This window comes from Myodes glareolus, chromosome 11 (genome assembly GCF_982192425.1).
Source record: "Myodes glareolus chromosome 11, mMyoGla1.1, whole genome shotgun sequence".
In the NCBI taxonomy this organism is placed as follows: Eukaryota; Metazoa; Chordata; class Mammalia; order Rodentia; family Cricetidae; genus Myodes; species Myodes glareolus.
This window is the reverse complement of record NC_142036.1, coordinates 42,187,433-42,209,352: the sequence shown is the minus strand read 5'-3', so window position 1 is coordinate 42,209,352 and position 21,920 is coordinate 42,187,433. Positions and strand designations below refer to the sequence as shown.

The 21,920-nt window shown below is 44.3% G+C and overlaps 1 protein-coding gene across 1 annotated transcript; it reads left to right on the top strand.

The window, feature by feature from the left end:
- The first annotated feature begins 11,683 nt into the window (after positions 1-11,683).
- On the top strand, positions 11,684-21,522 carry LOC125409951 (acyl-coenzyme A thioesterase 1). Its single transcript, XM_087911665.1, has 3 exons — positions 11,684-12,254; positions 18,079-18,281; positions 20,437-21,522. Exons 1-3 carry the CDS (start codon positions 11,699-11,701, stop codon positions 21,013-21,015), a joined length of 1,338 nt encoding a protein of 445 aa, XP_087767791.1. The 5' UTR covers positions 11,684-11,698; the 3' UTR covers positions 21,016-21,522.
- The last annotated feature ends 398 nt before the right edge of the window (positions 21,523-21,920 follow it).

Here is a 21,920-nt window from a genome sequence, read left to right as displayed (position 1 = left end):
CAGCAGGATTAGCAGGATAATGTCTTTGCACGAGGCAGTCAATGGCTGTGTGGAAAATCATACCTTCCATTTAAGCGAACCTCTCTGAATGGCAGTGTCCTCCTCTAAGGACAAAGGATGTAAGAGAGAGATAGCACTTTAATGGCTTCAGCAGGACAGTGCCTGCTTCCATGTTCCAAGCCTTAGATATTATCTTAGTTAGGGTTTCTGTTGCTGTGAAGAGACACCGTGACCACGGCAACTCTTTTTTTTTTTTTAGGGTTAAGATTTTTTTTTTGAAAGTAATTTTATTAAATTATAAAAGTTTCCATTTCCGCCCCTCCTCCCAACACCCTCCCACTCCCCCCACTCCCTCTCCTCCTCCCTCTTCGTCCCTAAGGGCAGTCAGGGTTTCCTGCCCTGTGGGAAGTTCAAGTTCCTCCCCCCTCCCTCCAGGTCCAGGAAGGTGAGTATCCAAACAGACTGGATCCCCAAAATCCAGTATATGCAGAGGAAACAAGTCCCAGTGTCATTGTCAATGGCTTTTCAGAAAGACTCTGGGCCAGCCACATTCAGAGAATCCGGCCACATTCAGAGAATCTGGTTGGATCACGTGCTCGTTCAGTCCCAGTCCAACTGGCCTTGGTAAACTCTCATTAGATCCGTCCCCTTGTATCAGTGGGTGATATCATCCCTCGCAGTCCTTATTTCCTTTTTCATTTTCTTCTTCCTTCTGCTCCTCAATTGGACCTTGGGGGGCTCAGTCCATGGCAACTCTTATAAAGAAAACATTTAACAGGAGTGACTCACTTCCAGCTTCAGAGGTTCAGCCCATTATCATCACGACGAGGAGCATGGCGGTGTGAAAGCAGACATGTTGCTGGAGTAGAAGCTGAGAGTCCTATGTTTTGCTGGCAACAGGAAGTCCACTGAGATACTGGATGGTACCCAGGATGGTACTGGATGGAAACCTCAAAGACCACTGCTACAGGGACACACTTTCTCCAACAAGGCCATATCCACTCCAACAAAGCCACACCTCTTGATAGTGCCACTCCCTTTGGAGGCCATTTTCTTCCAAACCACAACTGCCAACTCATTCTCAGGGAGATGAGTCCAAGGTTCTAAGCAGATGTCCTCCACTATTATAACAGCAGGGAGGAAAACCACATTTGCGGATTAGAGATAAGGACCGTGGAAGAGGGTGATGCTGATAATACAACATGGAGGGATTCATTTCTGGTTGTGTCTATTTGGGGTTCCAAATGCCACCTCTACCTGGGAACCTCTGTCTTTCCCAAGCTTTGAGAACTTTTCCTCTGTTGTTTCAGTGAGTCGATTTTTCTATGACCTGATATTCTTCCTTGGGTATGCCAATCAATCACCTGGTCATTTAACTGTTTTATTATTTTTTATTATTGTGTATATATGTGCATGGCATGAGTAAATAACTTGGGCATACACGCCATGATGCCTGTGTGAAGGTTAGAAGACAATGTTTGGGAGTTTGTTCTCCCCTTCCCCTGTGGATTCGGGTGTAAATGGAGGTTTTTGTCCCAACTGCCCTATCCCATATAAACACACAGAAGCTTATACTAATTATAAAATGCTTGTCCAATAGCTCAGGCTTATTACTAGCTAGCTCTTACAACTTAACCCATTTCTACTAACCCATGTACTACTCTGAGGCTGGTGCCTTTACCTCTTTTTTATTTTGTATGTGTGACTCGTTCTCTGTTTGTCTTCCTACTTCTCCAAGTCTACCCTTCTTTATTCCATCATTCTGAGTTTAGTTTTCCTGCCTAACTTTATTCTGCCTTGCTATAGGACAATCACCTTTATTATTAACCAATAAGAGTAAAATATATTCACAGCATGCATAAGGATTATCCCACAGCATTCAGAGATTGAATTTAAGACACCAGGCTTGTGCAGTAAGTGCCTTACCTTAGCCATCCAGTTGGCACTATTTATTTTCTTGAGACAGGGTCTCACTCTATATCAGAGCTGGTCTAAAATGCCCCATATAGCATAGACTGGCCTTGAACTCACAGAAATCCTCCTAACTGAGCCTCCCAAGTTCTAGGATTACAGAAGTAATTTACTACAAGAAGCTTGGCACTGATCATTTAGTGCTGTCTTAGACATCTTGAATATTTTCTTGCTGCCTTCTCATTTTTCCTTTGCTTTTGTCTGCATGGAATATTTTCAAGGCCTCTCTTCATGTTTGTGTAGTCTCTCTTTCTCTAAATCTGGCTTGTTGTTGTTTGTTGGAACGTTTAACTAAGTTATTCTTTTATCCAAGTTATTGAATGTTTCTTTTCCAGAACAAGGGAAGAGCATTCAACTCTTCACCACAGAAAGGTCAGATCACAGTTAAAGCCTTTAGACTGATGCATATTTTAGAGCATAAACCGTAAGCCTCTGAGGCATTTTCTTAACTAGTGATCAATGGGGGAGGGCCCAGCCCATTGTGGGTAGTACTGTCCCTGGGCTGTTGATCCTGGGTTCTATAAGAAAGCGGGCAGAGCAAGCCAGTAAACAGTTCCCCTCATGGCCTCTGCATCAGCATCTGCCTCCAGGTTCCTGTCCTGCTTGAGTTCCTGTCCTGACTTCCTTTGATGATGAACAGTGGTTTGGAAGTATAAACCAAATTGTAACATGAATAATAAAAACCAAGAGACAAATATTTGGGTTCAACCTGAAGATCAGAAAAGAAAAGCAGCTAAGCCACTAGAGAGTGCTTACCTCTGTGAAATCTTCAGACTGGAAGAAAGCGAGTTCCTTTTTCACCCCACTTTATATTCCTCTCTAGTGCTGGGATTAAAGGCGTGCACCATGCAGGGCAATGGTAGCTCACGCCTTTAATCCCAGCACCCAGGAAGCAGAGGCAGGAGGATCTCTGTGGGTTTTAGGCCAGCCTGGACTACAAGAACTAGTTCCAGGACAGCTAGGACTGTTACACAGAGAAACCCTGTCTCAAAAAGCAAAATCCCAACAAAAACAAGCAAACAAACAAAAAAATTAAAGTCATGCACCATCACCACCTGGCCTCTATGGATAACTAGTATGGCTGCTGGGATTAAAGGTGTGTGCCACCACTGCCTGGCCTGTATATCTGACTAGTGTGATTGTTTTGTGTTCTGGTCTTCAGGAAAGCTTTATTTATTAAAATACAAATAATCTACCACTATACCAAATAAACCCTCTCCGCCCCACTGTGCTTTAGCCATGGTGATTCTTCACAGCAATGGTGGCTCTCAGTACGACATGGGGGTTTATGAAAGCCCCAAACCTGCCGGAATATTGATGGGCCCAGTCTTCGGCAGCTCTTGTGTGCCAGTGACCATGAGTTCATGGGTGCAGTACTTATGTCACATCTAGAAGCCAGTCTTCCACGGAACTCCTTCCCAACTCTGGGTCTTACTTTCTTCTGTTGTTTCTTCCATCACGTTCCCTGAGCCTTGAAGGGGTTTTATACAGATGCCCAGTTAGGACTGAGCCCTCAACAGCCGTATAGTCTCAGCACTCTGGCCAGTTATGAAACTGGGTTACCTATCACCCACTACAAAGTGAAGCTACTCAGCCTGAGACCGAGAGGAGCATTCGTCTACAGATAGAAACAAAAACAGGCAAGAGGCAGTTTGACCTCATGTTCTTATAGCAGAACAGCAGTGGCAGGTTCTCCCCCAGGGCTTACGACCTCTCCAGCTACAGACTTTTCTCTGAGTACCAGTCATCAATTCCTCCTGTGGGGGCAAGCCTAGAGTCCAATCAGAAAGCAGATAGTTATTTTCAAAATAATCATGCCACTATTGCTTCAGCGATGCCGATTGCCTGCCAAGTTGATGATGTGGCTTGCAGGGTTCACCGTTGTGTTGTTGGTGACTTCTCTCCCCAAACAACCCATGTAGTGCTTTCCAACACGCTGGATGCTCGCCAGCACTGAAGAAACTTCCTGCTGAGTTCCAGCTAGATATCTCTATGCCCTGCAGCCAAACTGTGTGGTCTCTTCAGGAATATCTGACATCTAGTTCTGGTAGGGAACCGAGAGCAATGGCAACAGCCTGTGCTGTTTTAGGGGCCTCTGTGCCTCTGTGACTGACAGGTCATCAGGAGGTATCCTAGACGTGGCCCTGGGATTTCTATGATGGCTTTTAGAAGTATCATTATCCACATACAGGTTACCTCCCTTCAGACCCTTATTAAAAACATATATTCGCCGGGCGGTGCATGCCTTTAATCCCAGCACTCGGGAGGAAGAGGCAGGTGGATCTCTGTGAGTTTGAGGCCAGCCTGGTCTACAAGAGCTAGTTTCAGGACAGGCTCCAAAGCCACAGAGAAACCCTGTCTCAAAAACAAACAAACAAACAAACAAAAAAAAACCCATATATTTTAAAATTGACTTAGAAACTACCTTTCCATGTGGACTTTTCATGTATCATTAGTTTTGGTTAGCCCCACCCCTTTACTTCCTGTTGTGTGATACTTTGATTACATTCTGACAATAAACTTTGCTTTGAGTCAGATGATAGAGCTAACCACTAGCCGACCAAAATTAAGCATAGAGGTTTTGGAGGACAGATAGAAAGACAGGAAGTAGAAACGCAGGGCTTAGAGAGGAACTCAGTCCTTTTCAGATGGAGGAGACAGAGATAGGAGGTTACTGGTCACTTTGATCATTCAGGTTCTTACCCCAATATCTGACTCCCAAGTTTTGATTGGGAAAGAATAATTAGGTAAATACATCAACTCTCCCCCCCATCCTCCCTACCCCCAAGCCCAGTAAATGCACCCTCTGCTTTGGTATCACATGTGTCCTAACATACCCCTCTCTTAAGTCCACTGCTTCCAGTCCTTACTGACCATTTTCTAGCTTCCCAGTCTCTACAGGTGCTCCAAGTTGAACACTGAACTCTAAAAATTCAAAGCTAAACTAAGATCCACATAGGAGAAAGACTATGCGGCATTTGTCTTTCTGGGTTACCTTACTCAGTATAATAGTTTCTAGATCCATCTATTTACCCGAAAGTTTCATTTTTCCTTAGAGTTGAATAAAATTCCACCGTGTAAATGTATCAAATTTTCATCTCAGCCAGGAGTTGATGGACATCTAGGCTGGTTCCATGTCCTACCTGTCATGAACAGAACAGTAGTGAGCGTGGACATACAGGTAACCCTGTATCAGGACATACAGTCTTTTGGCTATATGCCTGGGAATGATAAACTTGGGATACGTGGTGGCTCTATTTTTAGCTTTTAGAGAAACCCCTGCATGGATTTTCGAAGTGACTGCACCAGTTTTATGCTCCCACCAATATGAGGTAAAAGTTCCCCTCTCTCCCTATCCTCGTCAGCATTTGTTTCCTGGATGACAGCTATCCTGACCGCATGAAATAGAACCTCAAAAGGATCTCTGAGTGTGAGACCAGCCTGGTCTACAGAGTGAATTCCAGGACAGTCAGTGCTGCAGAGAGAAATCCCATCTTGAAAAACAAACCAACAACAGCAATAACAACAACAAAATGGGTCTGGAGAGATGGCTCAATGGATAAGAATACTTATTGCTCTTGCAGAGGATCTGGGTGCTGGTTCCCAACACCCACACTGTGGTTCACAACCTTCTATACAGTTCTAGGGGATTGTGTGCCCTCTTCTGAACTCTGCAGGCGACAAGCATATATGCGGTGCATATTCATACATGCAGGCAAATCACTCAATAACATGCTTTCTTTTGGGCCCCCAACCAGCTCCCAAATCTTGACATAAGACTTATTCTTAGTTATGAATGCTTGACCTTATTGTAGCTCTTATTTTAATCTGCTTCTCTTTATTTATATTTTGCCGTGGGCCTTCTTACCTTTCTTTCTGTCTGTCCTACTTTCCTGTTTCTCGTGTCTGTCTGACTGGCAGCTTCTGGCCCTAGGCATGTTCATCTCTTTCTCCCTTCTTTTCTTCTCTCCTCTCTCGAGCATAGATTTCTCCTCCTATTTATACCTTCTGCCCGCCAGCCTTGCCTATCTCTCTTCTTCCTAGCTATTGACCGTTCAGTTTCTTATAACACCAATCAGGTGCCTTAGACAGGCAAGGTGGAACCAATGAAATGTATCTTTACTTAACTAAACAAAGTGGAACCAACGAAACATATCTTTACATAACTAAACAAAGGCAGCAGAAACACATGTGACACACCTTTACCCAGTCAAAGTAACATTCCACAGCATGAACGAGTGTAACACACCTTTACATAGTTACAATTAAAATAATATTCCACAACAACACACAGACATAAAATAAAATAAATAAATCTAATAAAAATACAGTTTAAAGGAAGGAAGGGTTTATTTTTGCTCACAGCTTCTTCAGTCCCACCTGACTGCCCCAATGCTTTGTGCCTGGGTAAGGCAGACCATCATGGCAGCAGGAGGCAGGGAGACAGGAAGGAGACAGCAACAAGATGTGCTCTTCAAACACACGGCTCCACTTCCTTCAACCAAGCTCCATACTGAAGAGTGCATTCACCTAAGTGTTCATCAGTGGGTCAATACATTGAAGGCCGAGCTCTCATGACTCACTCACTTCCCAGCAACACCATCAGCACATGTTGCCATCTTGGGGAGCCCGTTAAGAGAAAGTGAGTCTGAACTATAGCAATAGTGGGACCCCAAGACTCACTCTGATGAGTCAATGGATACTTAGAACTCAAAGTGGAACAGAGATAAAGCTCTTCAGTTAAATTACCTTATTGACCAAATGGATTTAGCAGGTGTACAGAATCCTTCTGCCTTGAGCCAAGGACCTGCTCCCTCTGAGCTATGTTCCCAGCCTTCCTTTTACATTTTGTTTTGCAACTAAGTCTCACCTGTGCTTAAACTCACCCTTTAGTACAGCCTGGTCTACAAATCAAGTTTCAGGACACCCAGGGCTGTCACACAGAAACCCTGTCTCAGTGGGGGGCAGGGGGGAAGAAGTTCAAGGCCATCCTTGGTTATGTAGCAAGCTTGAGGAAAGCCTGGGTTCCTTGAGACTCTGACCCCCCCAAATACCTAGCAAACACACACTCACAAACAAATGTAACCAAGGACAAACCAAACTCCTAAGTCAGTAAAAGGGAAGAAATAATAAGATCAGAGCAGAAATAAAGAAGACTAAAAAAAAAATCAATTAAAAAAGAGTTGATGAAACAAAGAATTGGTAAACCTAGAGCTTAAGCAACCAAGTGAGGGGGGACAGAGAATGGGATAGAGGACCCTGACATATAAAACAATGCATTGTAACTGGTACCACAGAAATGAAAAGGATCATTTGGGAATGGTTTTAAAAACTACGTGCAAATAAGTTGAAAAAAAAAGATCTAGAAGAAACAGACAAATTTCTGGACACAAATGACCTACCAAAATTAAACCAAGAGATTACAAAACTTAATAGTCAGCAGTTTAAGGGAGAATGAGCATTGATCCTAATTCTTCACACAGAGTAACGGTTTAAGGGAGAATGAGCATTGATCCTAATTCTTCACACAGAGCAACAGTTTAAGGGAGAATGAGCATTGATCCTAATTCTTCACACAGAGCAACAGTTTAAGGGAGAATGAGCATTGATCCTAATTCTTCACACAGAGCAACATTTTGCTGTTACCAAAACCTGAAAATATAAAAATGAAGGACAGTCAGAGAGATGGATGGAGGACAGAAGGTAAAAAGGAAGGAAGGGAGGGAGGCAGGGAGGGAGGGAGGGAGAGAGGGAGGGAGGAAGGAAGGAGAGAAAACAACAAACCAGGGCACAGAACTTTTGATTTTTGTCTAGCTGTGACTGTGACCCTCTTCTACCCTCAGAAGGGCTTCCCCCCTCAATAAACTATCTATGTTAGTAGAACTAGGAGGAGAAGAAGAAGGCTTGATTTCATTCCAAGCATGCAAGAATGGCCAAATGCCATTTGAAAATTATTGGGTACAAGCCAGAACAAAAATAATTAAGGGCAAAAATTGTGCCATCCTTTTTTTTCTAGATAGAAGCATCATCCTTTGGTGTAGAAAAATGTGAATTTGTGCTTAGAAAGTCCTAAGAACCTACACTAAGACTCTGAAACCAATAAACAATTTCAGCAGAACAGCAAGATATAAAAACAAAGTACAAAAATCAGTACTGTTTCTTTTTTATATATACAAGGCATCAACCAGGTAGTCCAGGCTAGCCCCAAACTCTCCTCTTCTTGCCTCCTCTCCTTTGCATTGTGATTAAGGCTGTGCTCTATCCTGCCCATTAGTCGGTAGCTTTTCATACAATAACAATGAACTTACTATTGTTCATTGGAGAAATTAGGAAACTAACACATTCATAAACTTGTGAGAACAATTCAAGAGTAAAGCTAAGCAAGAGGAGGAAGGACTTCTACAATAAACATTATAAAACACACTGAAGATAAAAGTTAAGGACACACGGAGACAGAAAAACCTGTATGTCCACGGGTTGGGAAGTTGCTATTGCTGCAATACCTAGTGCAGAAAGAAAGCTACAGATTCGGTGCCATCTGCATCAAAACGACAATGATTCTATTCACACGACCAGGAAAGAATCCTAAAATTCATATAAAGCACAAAAGGTCCCAAGTAGTCAAAACAATCATAAAGAAAAAGAAATCTTGGCAGCAACACAATACAGCATTATAAGATACATTGTGGAGGGATCGAAGAGCCCAAAGCACCAGAAACTTTGGAAAGAGGACCTGGGTTAGACCCCAGCACCCACCAGGCAGCTCATAACCATCTGTCACTCTAGTTGTGGAAAATCCAACGCTTTCTTCTGGTGTCCTTGGACACCAGACATGCATGTAGTGCACAGATATAAATGCAGGCAAAGCAGTCACACACAGGGAAAAATCAGCCAAACAAAAAAACCACCCAAACACATAAGATGTATTTTTTTTAAAAAAAAAATGGACACACTGTGGAGTCGCAGTAACAAAACAGCATGGAGCTGGCATAGACGCAGACATGTCGGCTGGTGGAGCAGTACCTAAGGTAGATACTTGTCTAAAAGATAGATTCCTACAGTTTCAATCTCACGTCTGCTATTGCTCCTACCAGCGTGCTCTTTCTGGTCTCCTTACGGTTTTCTACAGCAGTTTGCCTCTCTTGGCAGTCAGTGTTTGACCTTATAGTTTAGCCTCAAAACATTTTCACTCGCTGCCAGGTACAAGTACAGGGATTCTCTGTAATCCCAGGGCATGGGATGTGGGATCAGGAGGTTCAAGGTTATGTCTGCAGGACTGGAGGCAGAGAAAGATAAAGAGAGATAAGGAGATGTTTCACATCTCTTCATATTTACCATACTGCCCAAGTAAGGTATAAACAAGTGTCTGAAACCCAGTTCAGGGTAGGGATGACGCTGACCCAGATGCCACAATTTCTATACTTCAACATTTCCATACTGAACTCATTGAACTCTGTGTCAATTATGGACAAATTCGGGAGATTTCAGAGGGAAATCTGTCAGGGAGTTTCCTTAATCTGAAATAGAGAACTTCAGGGTTAGGTCAAGCAAAGAATGTTTTCTTTCTCGTGAAATCCAACTGCATAGGGGACAGAAAACAATGCTTCGGTTTAATTCTGGACACAGTGTGTCATCCATTTGGGTAGTGAGGACAGCTACCTCCAGTCAGTGAACTACCCTAGAATTTTCATATCCCATAGAATTTTCTGATCTGTCATGGGCACAGAGAACTTTGAGTGGCAGCTAAATTCTTCATAGATATTGTACTCCCGACACTGGGACTGCAAAGCAGCTGCATTTCCCAGCTTTGAGGAAGGGAACCTTCCCATGAAGCTGCTTTCAGTAGCCAGTCCCAGGCCTCTCCCTTGTTTTCTTTTACCTTGTTGGACTCTAGAGTTCAATTATGGAGGAGTCGCCCCAAGAAAACACTCTCACACCGCAGTTGATGTAAAAGCATGAGGATTTTAATTCTGTCACGACAGGGTCACTCAGCCTTCAAGCCAAGGACCCTGAATAGCTGGTACAGGCTACTTTTAAAGCAAAAAGCCATAGAAACAAGGGGTGGAAACTCGGGGGTTGTTTTCCAACTATTGGGATTGGCTTATTCAAAGGGCTATTAACAATTGGTCTGAGCCTGGACTGGAAGGCGGTTGCCAGATCAGGTGAGGTAAGAGGAAGCATTTGAGGGTTACTTTGACCCCTATCCAGGGACTGAGTCAAAACATCAGGAACTGGGTCAACATCTTAAGGGTTATCTTGCCCCAATTTCAATAAATGAGTTCTATCTGGAGAACATTCACAAAGACTCAGGAAGATGGAAAGTTTTCAACATTTCAGTACGTATGTGGGTAATTGTTAGATTCCTGGTTCCCAGGGGAGAGGAAAAAGCACTAAGGCTGAGAGGCCTCAGAGTTATTTTAGAGTTCTACATCCTCATGCTTTAGAGAATCATCTGGGGCATCATGGGAAGGGAAGGGAAGCTGCTTTCTCCATTCTGCTCGCACATTTTAAGATCTATGTTGGGAGTTGGGGAAGCCAGGCAAGGTTTTTTTGTTTGTTTGTTTTTGATTTTTGATTTTTATTTCAAGCTGAGCTGTCACAGAATGAAAGGCCACTGTCACTTAGGAACAGGTATTTCAAATACCCAGCAGCAGTTGCTTCATTAGCAGGAATGGGGAGAAAGGTCAGTAAAACCTGAACTTGAGGTCCATGGAAAAACTTTCTCAGTTTGCAAGTATTTATTGAGCTTCTGTTGGATACCTTCCACCTGCATATCCTTGCTTTCCATGCTGCCCACTCTACTGCTATGCAGAACTGAGCTGCAGGAGGGAGCGCGCGCGCACACACACACACACACACACACACACACACACACACGCGCGCACTGGCTGTGATGTTCAGCCAAGCAGAGGCACTGGCGACAAGTCAACAAAAGAAGAAAGGAATCAAAGTATCCCATCTACCCGCGTCTGCGTACCATCCAAGGTCCCTTGACTCTGGCTCAGAGAGCTGCAGCTCCTGTCAGGCAGCCATCTTCCCTTTAGGTGGGGGACCACAGTTTTGTACCAAACACCGTTGTATCCTTTTGCTCCCAAACCTTCCCACGCTTTTGTGAAAGACTGTAATCCCTTTGTGAAACTTCCTCCTGTTGCCACATTTGTATGGACCACTTGCTTCGGGACAGAACTCAGACTGAAAGAACCCTAGTGGTGGAAATCCAACTTGACATGGATAGCAGCTAGATATGTATGCGTGTGTGGTGCGGGGAGGGAAGAGAGGGATGGGGAGGGGAGACATGATGACACGAGACACAACGCCCCTTCCCCAAGTGAAACCCAGGCTACCAGCAGCGCATCCCCTTCTTATTTACTAGCCCTACTATGCCTTTCAGATAAGGGAAATACATCGGGAAAACTGTGCCTTTCTAAAGGTCCTCAATATTTAACAACAGTCGAACTCCATAAACACTGAGCTGAACTGGAAATTTCGAGGGAAATTCTTGGTCAGAGACTAGGGGTTAAGAGGAAACTGGGCCATGCATGTTTCTTGAGGGAACCACCTGAATTTCAATGTGGAGCTGCAGCTTCTAATCTTTTCAGCTTGACTGTCATTGTGCTTTGACTTAAGACACCCTTTGGATTTCCAGGCGAGTCTTTGTTCTTACCAAACATTCTCCTTTTCTATCGGGAATCTTGAATTTGCACAAAGAAGCCTCAGAGATTGGAGGATGTGTCCGAGGCCAACCAATGGGAGTGGACCGAGTCGTCCCGCCCGCGACTACAACTCCAGGAGTTCAGTCCACCCGCTCCAACTCGTCCAGCTCGAGATGATGGCGACGCTGAGCTTGGAGCCCGCGGGCCGCAGCTGCTGGGACGAGCCGCTGAGCATCGCCGTGCGCGGCCTGGCCCCCGATCAGCCCGTCACGCTACGCGCCGCCCTGCGCGACGAGAAAGGCGCCCTCTTCCGCGCCCACGCGCGCTACCGCGCCGACCCCCACGGCGAGCTGGACCTGGCGCGCGCGCCCGCGCTGGGCGGCAGCTTCGCGGGGCTCGAGCCCATGGGGCTGCTCTGGGCCATGGAGCCCGATCGGCCCTTCTGGCGCTTGATCAAGCGCGACGTGCAGACGCCCTTCGTGGTGGAGCTGGAGGTGCTGGACGGCCACGAGCCCGATGGCGGGCGGCTGCTGGCGCGGGCGGTGCACGAGCGTCACTTCATGGCTCCCGGGGTGCGGCGCGTGCCCGTGCGCGAGGGTCGTGTGCGCGCCACGCTCTTCCTGCCTCCAGGTGAGCAGCCCTCCACCTTCCCTTGCTCAAAGTTCCTCTGTGATTTTAAGTGAAGAAAAAGGTAGCTCCCAATGACTTGGGACTCAGAGGAAAGGAGACTGGACCCAGCTGGAAGGGGCCTGTTATGATGATGCTGTTTCTCTGAAGCTGGTCCTTTATTCTGCTGCTAAGTTAAAAGACTTTTTAAGGAAAAGAACAGGACACTTGTAATATAAAATTAAAACTAGTGATAATAAACGGGGCTGAGGTGGCACACTCCTTTAATCCCAGCACTTGACAAGCAGAGGCAGACCCGTTTTTAAGTTTGAGGCCAACCTGGTCTACAGAGTGTGTTCCAGGACAGCCAGGCTACACAGATAAGCCCTGTCTCAATAAATAAATAAATAAATAAATAAATAAATAAATAAATAAATACACACATAAATAAATAAATAAAAATAAAAAATAAAAAATTGCCATCTTTAAATATATTTTAAATGTTAAATTTGTTTTGAGCTGTGCGTTAGAGCACAGCAGGTTGGGACACCAAAGCAAAAGGCTGTCTTGAACTTTGGAGCTCAGGCTAGTCTGGTCAAGTCCTTTTCAAAACAAGGAATGTTTCTTTTCTTCCTTCCTTCCTTCCTTCTTTCCTTCCTTCCTTTCTTCCTCCTTCCTCTTCTTCATCCTCCTTCTTCTCCTCCTCTTCTGTTTTCCAATACAGGGTTTCCCTGTCCTGGAACTCGCTCTGTAAACCAGGCTGGCCTTAAACTCAGAGACCCACCTCCCTCTGTCTCCTGAATGCTAGGATTAAAGATGTGGACCACCACTGACTGGTCAAGGGATATTTCTGGCTTCTGCTGGTTTTCTTTCCATTCCCACACTAGGTTAAGATTTCTGTCAACTAGCAGTTAGACTGACAAGCTGAGATCATTGCATAGTCATACATAAAATGATGCTGACTTAGCCTCTTTAGTAACTGACGAAATGCAAAATAAAACGGCGAACTATATAGCATAGCTTCAAGAGTAACAAAGCTTTCAAAGCCTAACATTCCAACTCTTGTTAAACGCTTGGAGGAAGGGTCACTCAGTACATAACTAGAGAGAGTGGGGGGTGTGCATCCAGCTATTCTGGGAAGCAATTGCTTTTTAACTAGGTAGATCAATATGCAATTCTACCATTGTATGCACATGTGTACTGAAAGCTTGTTGCTTGGAAATAGTCCAGATGCCCCCACCTACCAATAATGAAGCTGATGAATGAATAGAGGCACATTTCTAGAAGTCAAAATAATCGTCCCTCAGCTTCTGTGCTCAACCCAAATGAAATCATAGGGAGACAAGCTCTCCAGTCGCTGGTCATTGCCCCTAGTGTTAGCAGCAAGGAGCCACAGAAGTGAGAAGCAGGAGCAACCATTAGTGGCATCCTCCAGTGTCACAGTCCTGCAGGCCTTGGGTATCAGGCCAAGGCCAATGTTACATCCTGAGGTGCAAGAGGTGCAAGACCCTGAACCTCTGTAGCTTGACAACTTTCTGGAATCCTGGAATATTCTGGGGACCAGCAATGCGCCCCCCCACCCCCCAGCTTTTGTTCTTCTTTAGTCTCGGCTCACTACTCTCTCTTGCTATCTCTCTATTTCCACATTTCTGATTCTTTCCCTGGCTACTCTTAAATCATTTGGCTGCTTCTTCAGCCAGCTGCCTGAACCCTCCCCAGCACAGCGGCGGCTGCCATGACAACTCAGGAAGCCTGCCCCTTGCCAGAGGATGGAGCTCCAGGCTGACACACTTGCCAGCTGCTTAGAAGTTGCAGTATCCATTCAGGAGCTGGGTGCCAGGTGCTGGGCACACACCAACACACAGAACTGCCGAGGGGTGAGAGCAGCCACCTGCGTTAGTGGTTTCACAACCTGCTCTGCTAAATGCTGAGCTGTCCTGACCTCTGTGGTTGCACTGGCTCTGCCTCATGCTCCCCGTGGTCTTTATGTTCCCAGCTTAGCCTACATTGAAAGTAGGCAAGAAAAGACCACTCCAGAGAAGCCTTTGTCCAATGTTGTGCACCAGGGGAGGCAGGATTGAAAAGAATGTCTCTCTGAGGACTTGCTGAATAACCTGCTTGCCTTTGTTAGAGAAGGATCATCTGATCAATTACAGTCTAGCCTCTTAGCACCCATCACAATAACTCACAATAACTGAGATTGGTGTTTTAGACCAAGCACAGATTTACCTTCAGGTACAACTGCCAGACTAGTAGGGGAAATGCCCCCTCCACACACACACCAAGGTGGAAATGGTTATAACAGAAAGTCTGGTACAAGTTGTTTCTAAGGGCCCTGGCAATAGCTACACTGATGGCCGAAGATACAAAATAATCCCACACTAGTTCAGATTACATATAATAAAGAGTTATTTATTTAGGGGAGACTCACAGATCACTGTCCTAGATCACAGTCCTCTGCACGAGCGGGAAACAGGAACAGAGTCTAGCAGCCGGAAGTGAGAGCCGTAAGCAAAAGAGTGAGCCCAAGCTTTACACCTGCATTTATAATATGAAAGACCATGCCCCAGTGGTCTGAAGGAGTGGAAGGAGCTCCCACAGCACCTCCCCCTTTTGTTTAAATAAGAGAGTTCCAAACCCAATACAAAACTGTATACACTAGGAACAGATATTAAATATAAGATTAAAATTACAACCAGCATAAACAATATTAAGCAAGGAACATGTGCTAAAATGTTTTAATAAGCATTCTATCCTAAGGACTCTAAGTCTTGTATTGGAAACGGCTTGGCTAGATCAAAAGAGGATGGTAACTACGACTATCTAATCTTCAACCCCATCAAAGGCCTGAGAAGAGAGATAATATTACTTGAGTAGGCAAGCAGCTTCCAAAATGTGCAGTGGATAACAGAGATGACTGGCTGCCTGAGCAATCACCCAAAGTCTCATTTGCAATGTTGAAGCAATCACCTTTGTCTATGGCCTAGAGTAACTTACAGACCATTTTCAGAGGCAGGAAAAATTTCAAAACCATCTTACCCTGTCTTGGCAAGATTTGACACTTTTTTTTGTATGCTGTTCAGTCTGGACATTGTGCACTTTACCAGTGGTTGAGGCATGGTCAGTTCCTTGCCCAAAGGCCAGTTATGCTGAGAAGAAGACAAACTCCAAGTGGACTGTCTTTGGTCCTCAACACTCTCTTGGGAATAGATCAGTGTTGCCAGGAGCAATTGTATCTCACATCAACAGAATCCTGAGTTATTTAAATGCCATGTTCTACAGATCTTTGAAGTGGTTGAAGGTTACTTATTTATGCAGAATACAATCTCTATGTATCCAAAGAACCTAATTAGCCTGACTAAAAGTATAACAAACATGAATGACTATTGACCTATAATACTTAATGCCCATATATATATATATATCAAAGATTAAGGTTTTATATCAGAATATTGAACAGTCTTTAAAAAACTGTGCAGTAAAGGAGGACAATGACATCAAAATGTAAACAATGTATAAATAGCTTAATCAGAGGTAAAAATATATAATGCAATATGATGAATATATCCTAAAATTGTATCAATGTCCAAAATGTCTTAAACAGAGGTAGAAATATGCATTCATACAATATGACAAAATAGCTTTGCATTGGTGTACAAATATTGTAAACAGAAATAACAAATATAATTTGAACTTGTATCAATATACAAGAAACTATACCAGTGTAAATTGTCCATAAATAATAGCTCACACGTATTTACTCTATTACTCACTATTATTATTAGTGTAAATAATTTCACACTAAATTATCTATTATCCCATTCAATCTTCCTTTTTTATTTTATTTTTGAGATCTCTAGGCCTACATAATTTCCACTCCAACCCCCCCCCAGCCCTATGTGAGTAACAATCAACCCCTAAATGGTGTCTCTAACTGTGAGGACAAACTTTGTTAGGAGAGGGGATGTGACTTTCTAGAATTGCTTCCATTGTCCAGCTCCTAAGCCAGCTCTTATTTTTAAGTAGAGATGTATACATGTCCAAATAATCAAATTTTACCATGCAGATAATACAGCATCATAAGGCAGATTTCTCTTTGCTTGTTGATTCTTTCTGGATAGTTATCTTTTTATCTTTAGGCATCTAGGTGTCCAAGGTCTCTCCACTCTTTGAAGATGAATATTTTCCTGCAAAGACAAGAACAGAACCTGCCCCAACCCTTATGAGGTTTTCTTACCACCTGTATGATTGTCACCTCTGTGGATAAGCCATCATTTCTCTTCATCAAGAGGTTCTCTTTTTCAAACCAAATCTTTATCAATTTTGATGGTATCCATAGCCTTTCTTCTCCTGTGGAAACAAGAGTGAAACCCCTTCCCCAGTGTAGCTTATCTGGTTTCCATTTTGAGGTCAGCACATCTTTGAAATATACAGACTGATTTAATTCAGAAGGTTTTTCTATTATCCAATGTCTCTTTGTTGTTGCTGTGCAGTTGCAGCCATGTGACAGAGAGAAGCTGGCAGCAGGCAACAGCACGTATTGCTTACTTAGGTACTGAAATATATGCTTTGTTTAACAAATTAAGAACAAATTAACGTGATCAAACGATTCCAAGAGTTGGGGCCCAGGTTAAAGAGAAAACCGAAAGTTTTCTGTCAATGTTAGTTGCAGACTGTGTGTACTGCAGGGATTGCAGGCAGCAGTGTGTGGGTTGCGAGCTGGGGAGCGCTGAGTAGCAACCTGCTGTATCTGAGGGCCAGCTCAAGCTACAGGTAGGAGAGTCAGTGCCCAATGCGCCAAGCAGCTGGCGGGGCCCATACCAAAAAGTGTGAACTGGTTCCCATGTTCGGGTGACAGATAATGGCAGAAGATACAAAATAATCCCAAGCTAGTTTAGAATTATATTTAATACATTTATGTAGGGGAGACTTACAGATCACTGTCCTAGATCACAATCCTCTGCATGAGCAGGAAACAGGAATAAAGTCTAGCAGCTGGAAGCGAGAGCCATAAGCAAGACAGCAAGCACAGGCTTTACAACTGCATTTATAGTATAAGAGACCACACCCAAGTGGGCTGGTATCTTAAAGGCTATTGGCTGAAGGAGTGGAAGGAGTTTCCACAGCACTGGCACCATAATGTTTTTTGTTTTGTTTTATTTTTATTCTTTGCTCTTTTGGGGGATCCTGCTACCTCCCAAATAAATGCATGAAGTCTTATTCTTACTTAGGAATAAGTAATGCCTGGCCTTAGTTTGACTTGTTTCTAGCCTGATTTTCTTAACTTAAATTCTCCCATCTATCTTTTGTCTCTGGGCTTTTCCTTTCTATATACCTTTCCTTCTTACTCGGTGACTTGCTGTGTAGCTTGGTGGCTGCCCCTGGAGGCCTCCTTTCCTCCTTTTCTTACTCCTCTCTCTTCTCTTTTTCTCCTTTTATTTATTCTATCTGTATGCCAGGCCCACCTATCCTTTCTCCTGCCTAGTTATTGGTTGTCCAACTCTCTATTAGACCAATCAGGTGTTTCAGACAGAGTAACACATCTTCACAAAGATAAACAAATGCAACATAAAAGAATGCAACACATCTTTGTATCATTAAACAATTGTTCCACAGTACAAACAAATGTAACACATCTTCAACTCATGTTACACAACAATAACACCCAGCCGTGGTGTTTGTGTGGTCATCTCATGGAGTGTTCAGGATGGTTGGTGCTGGCACAGGGTAGGTGAGCTCTCAGACTATTATTCCTTTTGTTCAAGGTAGCCAAGACTACAAAGAAAAGTTCAATACCTGTTGATTATTAAATACTTCTTACTAATGCTTAGTTCTGTTTCTTCCCCAGAACCTGGGCCCTATCCTGGGATCGTGGATCTTTTTGGAGTTGGAGGTGGCCTTCTGGAATATCGAGCAAGTCTGCTGGCTGGGAGGGGTTTTGCAGTCTTGGCTCTGGCTTATTATAACTACGATGACCTCCCCAAGAGCATGGAGGCCATGCACATGGAGTACTTTGAAGAAGCTGTGGACTACCTGCTTAGTCACCCTGAGGTTAGATCTCTCTCAGATTTTACTGGCCCCTGTCATACCTCATCATGTACTTGATTTCACAGAGCGAGTGAACTGATGACAGCCTCTCTCTATTTCACAAAGAGCCCAAGCTCATTGAGATTTCTAGGTTTGCTACAAGTAAAGGGATAGAAAAATAGGGCTCTCCCCAGCCAGTGCTCATTCAAATGATGTGCTCAGCAGGGTTCTCCTGCCTGTGTCCCCATGTCCCTGTGCCCCCATGTCCCTGTGTCCCCATACCCTTGTGTGAGCAGAGATGGAAGCACTGGGTGAACTTGACAGTCAGCAGCAGGAGACCATGGTGCGCTGAGCTTTCTAGCTTCAGCACAGCACAGGCTGGGTGCTAATCCTGGCTTGTTTTATAATTTTATAATCAGAACTTGAAGTGGCTGGAAGCGTTGGCGCTTTTTGAGAAGTGGAGCCAGGGTGGGCTGCATCTAGAGAGAAGTTTAAGAGCAGATTTTTGCCAATTTCGCACTCCACAAATTTGGCACTTCTGTTTCTCCTTTGATAAGTAGATATCCTAGTTTCATCTATTTTTGCAGTGATTAAACATACAAATACCACAACAAAAGCAACTCATGGGGAAAAGGCTTCTTTTAACTCACAGTCCATCAAGGTAGGGAAGTCACAGGGGCAGATGCTGGTCATACCACATTCATCTTCAGGATCAGAGAGCCAAGAATCCACGCATGCTGATACGCAGCTCTTTTTTTTCCAGTTTTATACAGCCTAGGGTCTGGTTTTAGAAATAGCGCCACCTACATTCAAGGTAGGTATTCCCACCTCAGTTAGTGAAATTAAAAAATTCCCATAAGGGGCTAGGGAGATGGCTAAGGGGTTAAGAGTACTGACTACTCTTCCTGAAGTCCTGAGTTCAATTCCCAGCAACCACATGGTGGTTCAAAACCATTTATAATGGGATCTGATGTCTTCTTCTAACATGCAGGTTTACATGCAGAGCACACATACATAAAATATAAATAAAAAAGAGAAAGGATCCCCTTAAAGACATGTCTATAGGTCAACCCAGCCTAGGTTACTTGATTTAACTCCCTCCCCAGGTATGTCTAGATTATGTTAAGTTGACAATTAAAAGATTTCATAGTACGGTAATTAAAACATATTTGATCATGTAATTATTAGTATTTTAGTGGGGCGTTACATTTTAAAGTGGTCAAGGATACTGTTGCCAGAGGGGAGGGGTAGAAAGAAGAGAAAGAAAGAGAAAGTGATTTATTGATTGATTGATTGATTGTTTTCTATGAGAGGTCAGCCAAATAGCCATTGGCTTATAACCCAGAGGCCCCTGGGATTCAGGACAGGGGCAGTCCTTGTGGGATGGCGCCCAGAAGGCACAGAGTAGGGACCGGAAGAAAGGAAAGTACAACAGACATCTTCCCACAGGTTTAGCAGGGAACCTGGAAGAGAACAGAGTCATAACTAGCATGGCCTAGGGTACAGGGCTGTGAGGACATAGGAGAGGCCCAGAGCAGAGAGGACCTGGAGGACCAGCAGAAAGAAGTCAGGAGCAGAGAAGCCCGGAAGTGAGTGTGGGAGGCCAACCCTGGAGCAAGACAGTGGACAGCATCCCAAACCCAAGGAGAGGTGGCCCCTGTGGGACGTCTGAGAGCTCGAGCAGCCGTGGGAATAGGTAGAGTGGGGAGTGAGGAAATGAGACATTCCTCCTGATGGCTTCTGTTTTCTCACTGCCGTATGAAAAGCTGAAGGTGGGGCATGTGGGGCTCAAGAGGATGAGGAGGTAGGAGAGGGTGTGAGGTGGTCCTCTGGAGATGGGGGAAGCCAAACACCAGTGATGCGTGGCAGGGCTGATGGGCACATGGGTGCTCGAGTCAAATGAAAGGTCAGCCAACAGGAATGTTTGTTTTCCTTAGTTTCTTGGGGTCCATTGTCTCAATAGTCTAATGACCAAAAGGAGAGGTGCAGTGTCTTCTTAGGGAATCTTCATTCCTGCTAGAATGGTTTAAAAAAATAGATTCCAGATGTTGGCTGTGGTCCATGTACTTTTCCAACTGGGCCTACTCGCTGTTTGATACTGTTCCTGGATTAATTCTCTCTCTCTCTCTCTCTCTCTCTCTCTCTCTCTCTCTCTCTCTTTTTTAAATATTTTTCTCAGGTAAAAGGTCCAGGAATTGGGATTCTTGGGATTTCCAAAGGGGGTGAACTTGGCCTTGCTATGGCCTCCTTCCTGAAGGGCATCAAAGCTGCTGTGTTTATCAATGGCTCTGCGGTCGCTGTTGGGAACACCATAAACTACAAGGATGAGACTATCCCTCCAGTGTCTCATCTGAGAGATCAAATCAAAGTGACCAAAGATGGCCTCTTGGATGTTGTGGAAGGGCTTCAAAGCCCTTTGGTAGAGACGAAGAGCGTCATCCCTGTGGAAAGGTCTGACACCACCTTCCTGTTCCTTGTGGGTCAGGATGACCACAACTGGAAGAGCGAATTCTATGCCAATGAGATCTCCAAGCGCTTACAGGCCCATGGGAAGGAGAAGCCCCAGGTCATCCTCTACCCAGAAGCGGGGCACTATATTGAGCCCCCTTACTTCCCGCTGTACAAGGCTGGCATGCACGTCCTGGTGGGTACTAATATCATCTTTGGAGGGGAGCCCAAGCCTCATGCCATGGCCCAGGTGGATGCGTGGCAGCAACTGCAGACTTTCTTCCACAAACACCTGGGTAGTAAGAATTAGGGGGTTATGAGCTGGAGAGATGGCTCAGCCATTAAAGGCTAGGCTCACAACAAAACTAAAAGAATTAGGGGGTGACTCCTCAAATATTATCCATTGTCTGATGGTTTGGCGGGGGGAAGTTCAAACACATTGTAAAAACATCAGTTAAGATTACTTTATCTATGTGGTGGCGCACGCATTTAATCCCAGCACTCGGGAGGCAGAGGCAGGTGGATCTTTGTGAGTTTGAGGCCAGCCTGGTCTACAAGAGCTAGTTCCAGGACAGGCTCCAAAGCGACAGAGAAACCCTGTCACAAAAAAATAAAAAAAGAATGATTTTATGTAATCAGTGCTGAACATAGGGCTTATGCAAGGCTAGAAATGTGGTTCAGTGGTAGAGTACATGACTGTCTTGTGAAGTCTCCGGGTTCAATCCCAAGTGCTGTAGGAAAATAGACAAATGTTTTATGAAAACTGTACATATTCAAGAAATTGTGCTCAGAATAAAAAGAACACCATGAATAGTCACACTGTTGTGTCATTAAAGATTATGTCCTTTAATTCTTGGGGTGGTGTTGCTGTTATCATCTTCCTTCCAAAAAGTGACTTTGAGGGTCCCTTTTCAGATGCTTAACACATTACAAGCAGCAGCGGAAAGAAGGCTTTTGTTGCACACATATCCAACAAGAACACCTGTTGTTTTAACAAAAATCTCAATCATTTAATTTTATCTGTAAAGACTGGGAATCAGATGCTGGGGTGAAAACCTGCTAGCTCAGAGAGGCAGAGAAAGCACCCAGATGACCTTTCTCCTCTGGAATTGTCCCAGAAAGAGGCCTTTCTCCTATGCCATCTCAAACAAAACTCAAACTGGATGTCCCTCTTTTCTACTCTCTCTCTCTCTCTCTCTCTCTCTCTCTCTCTCT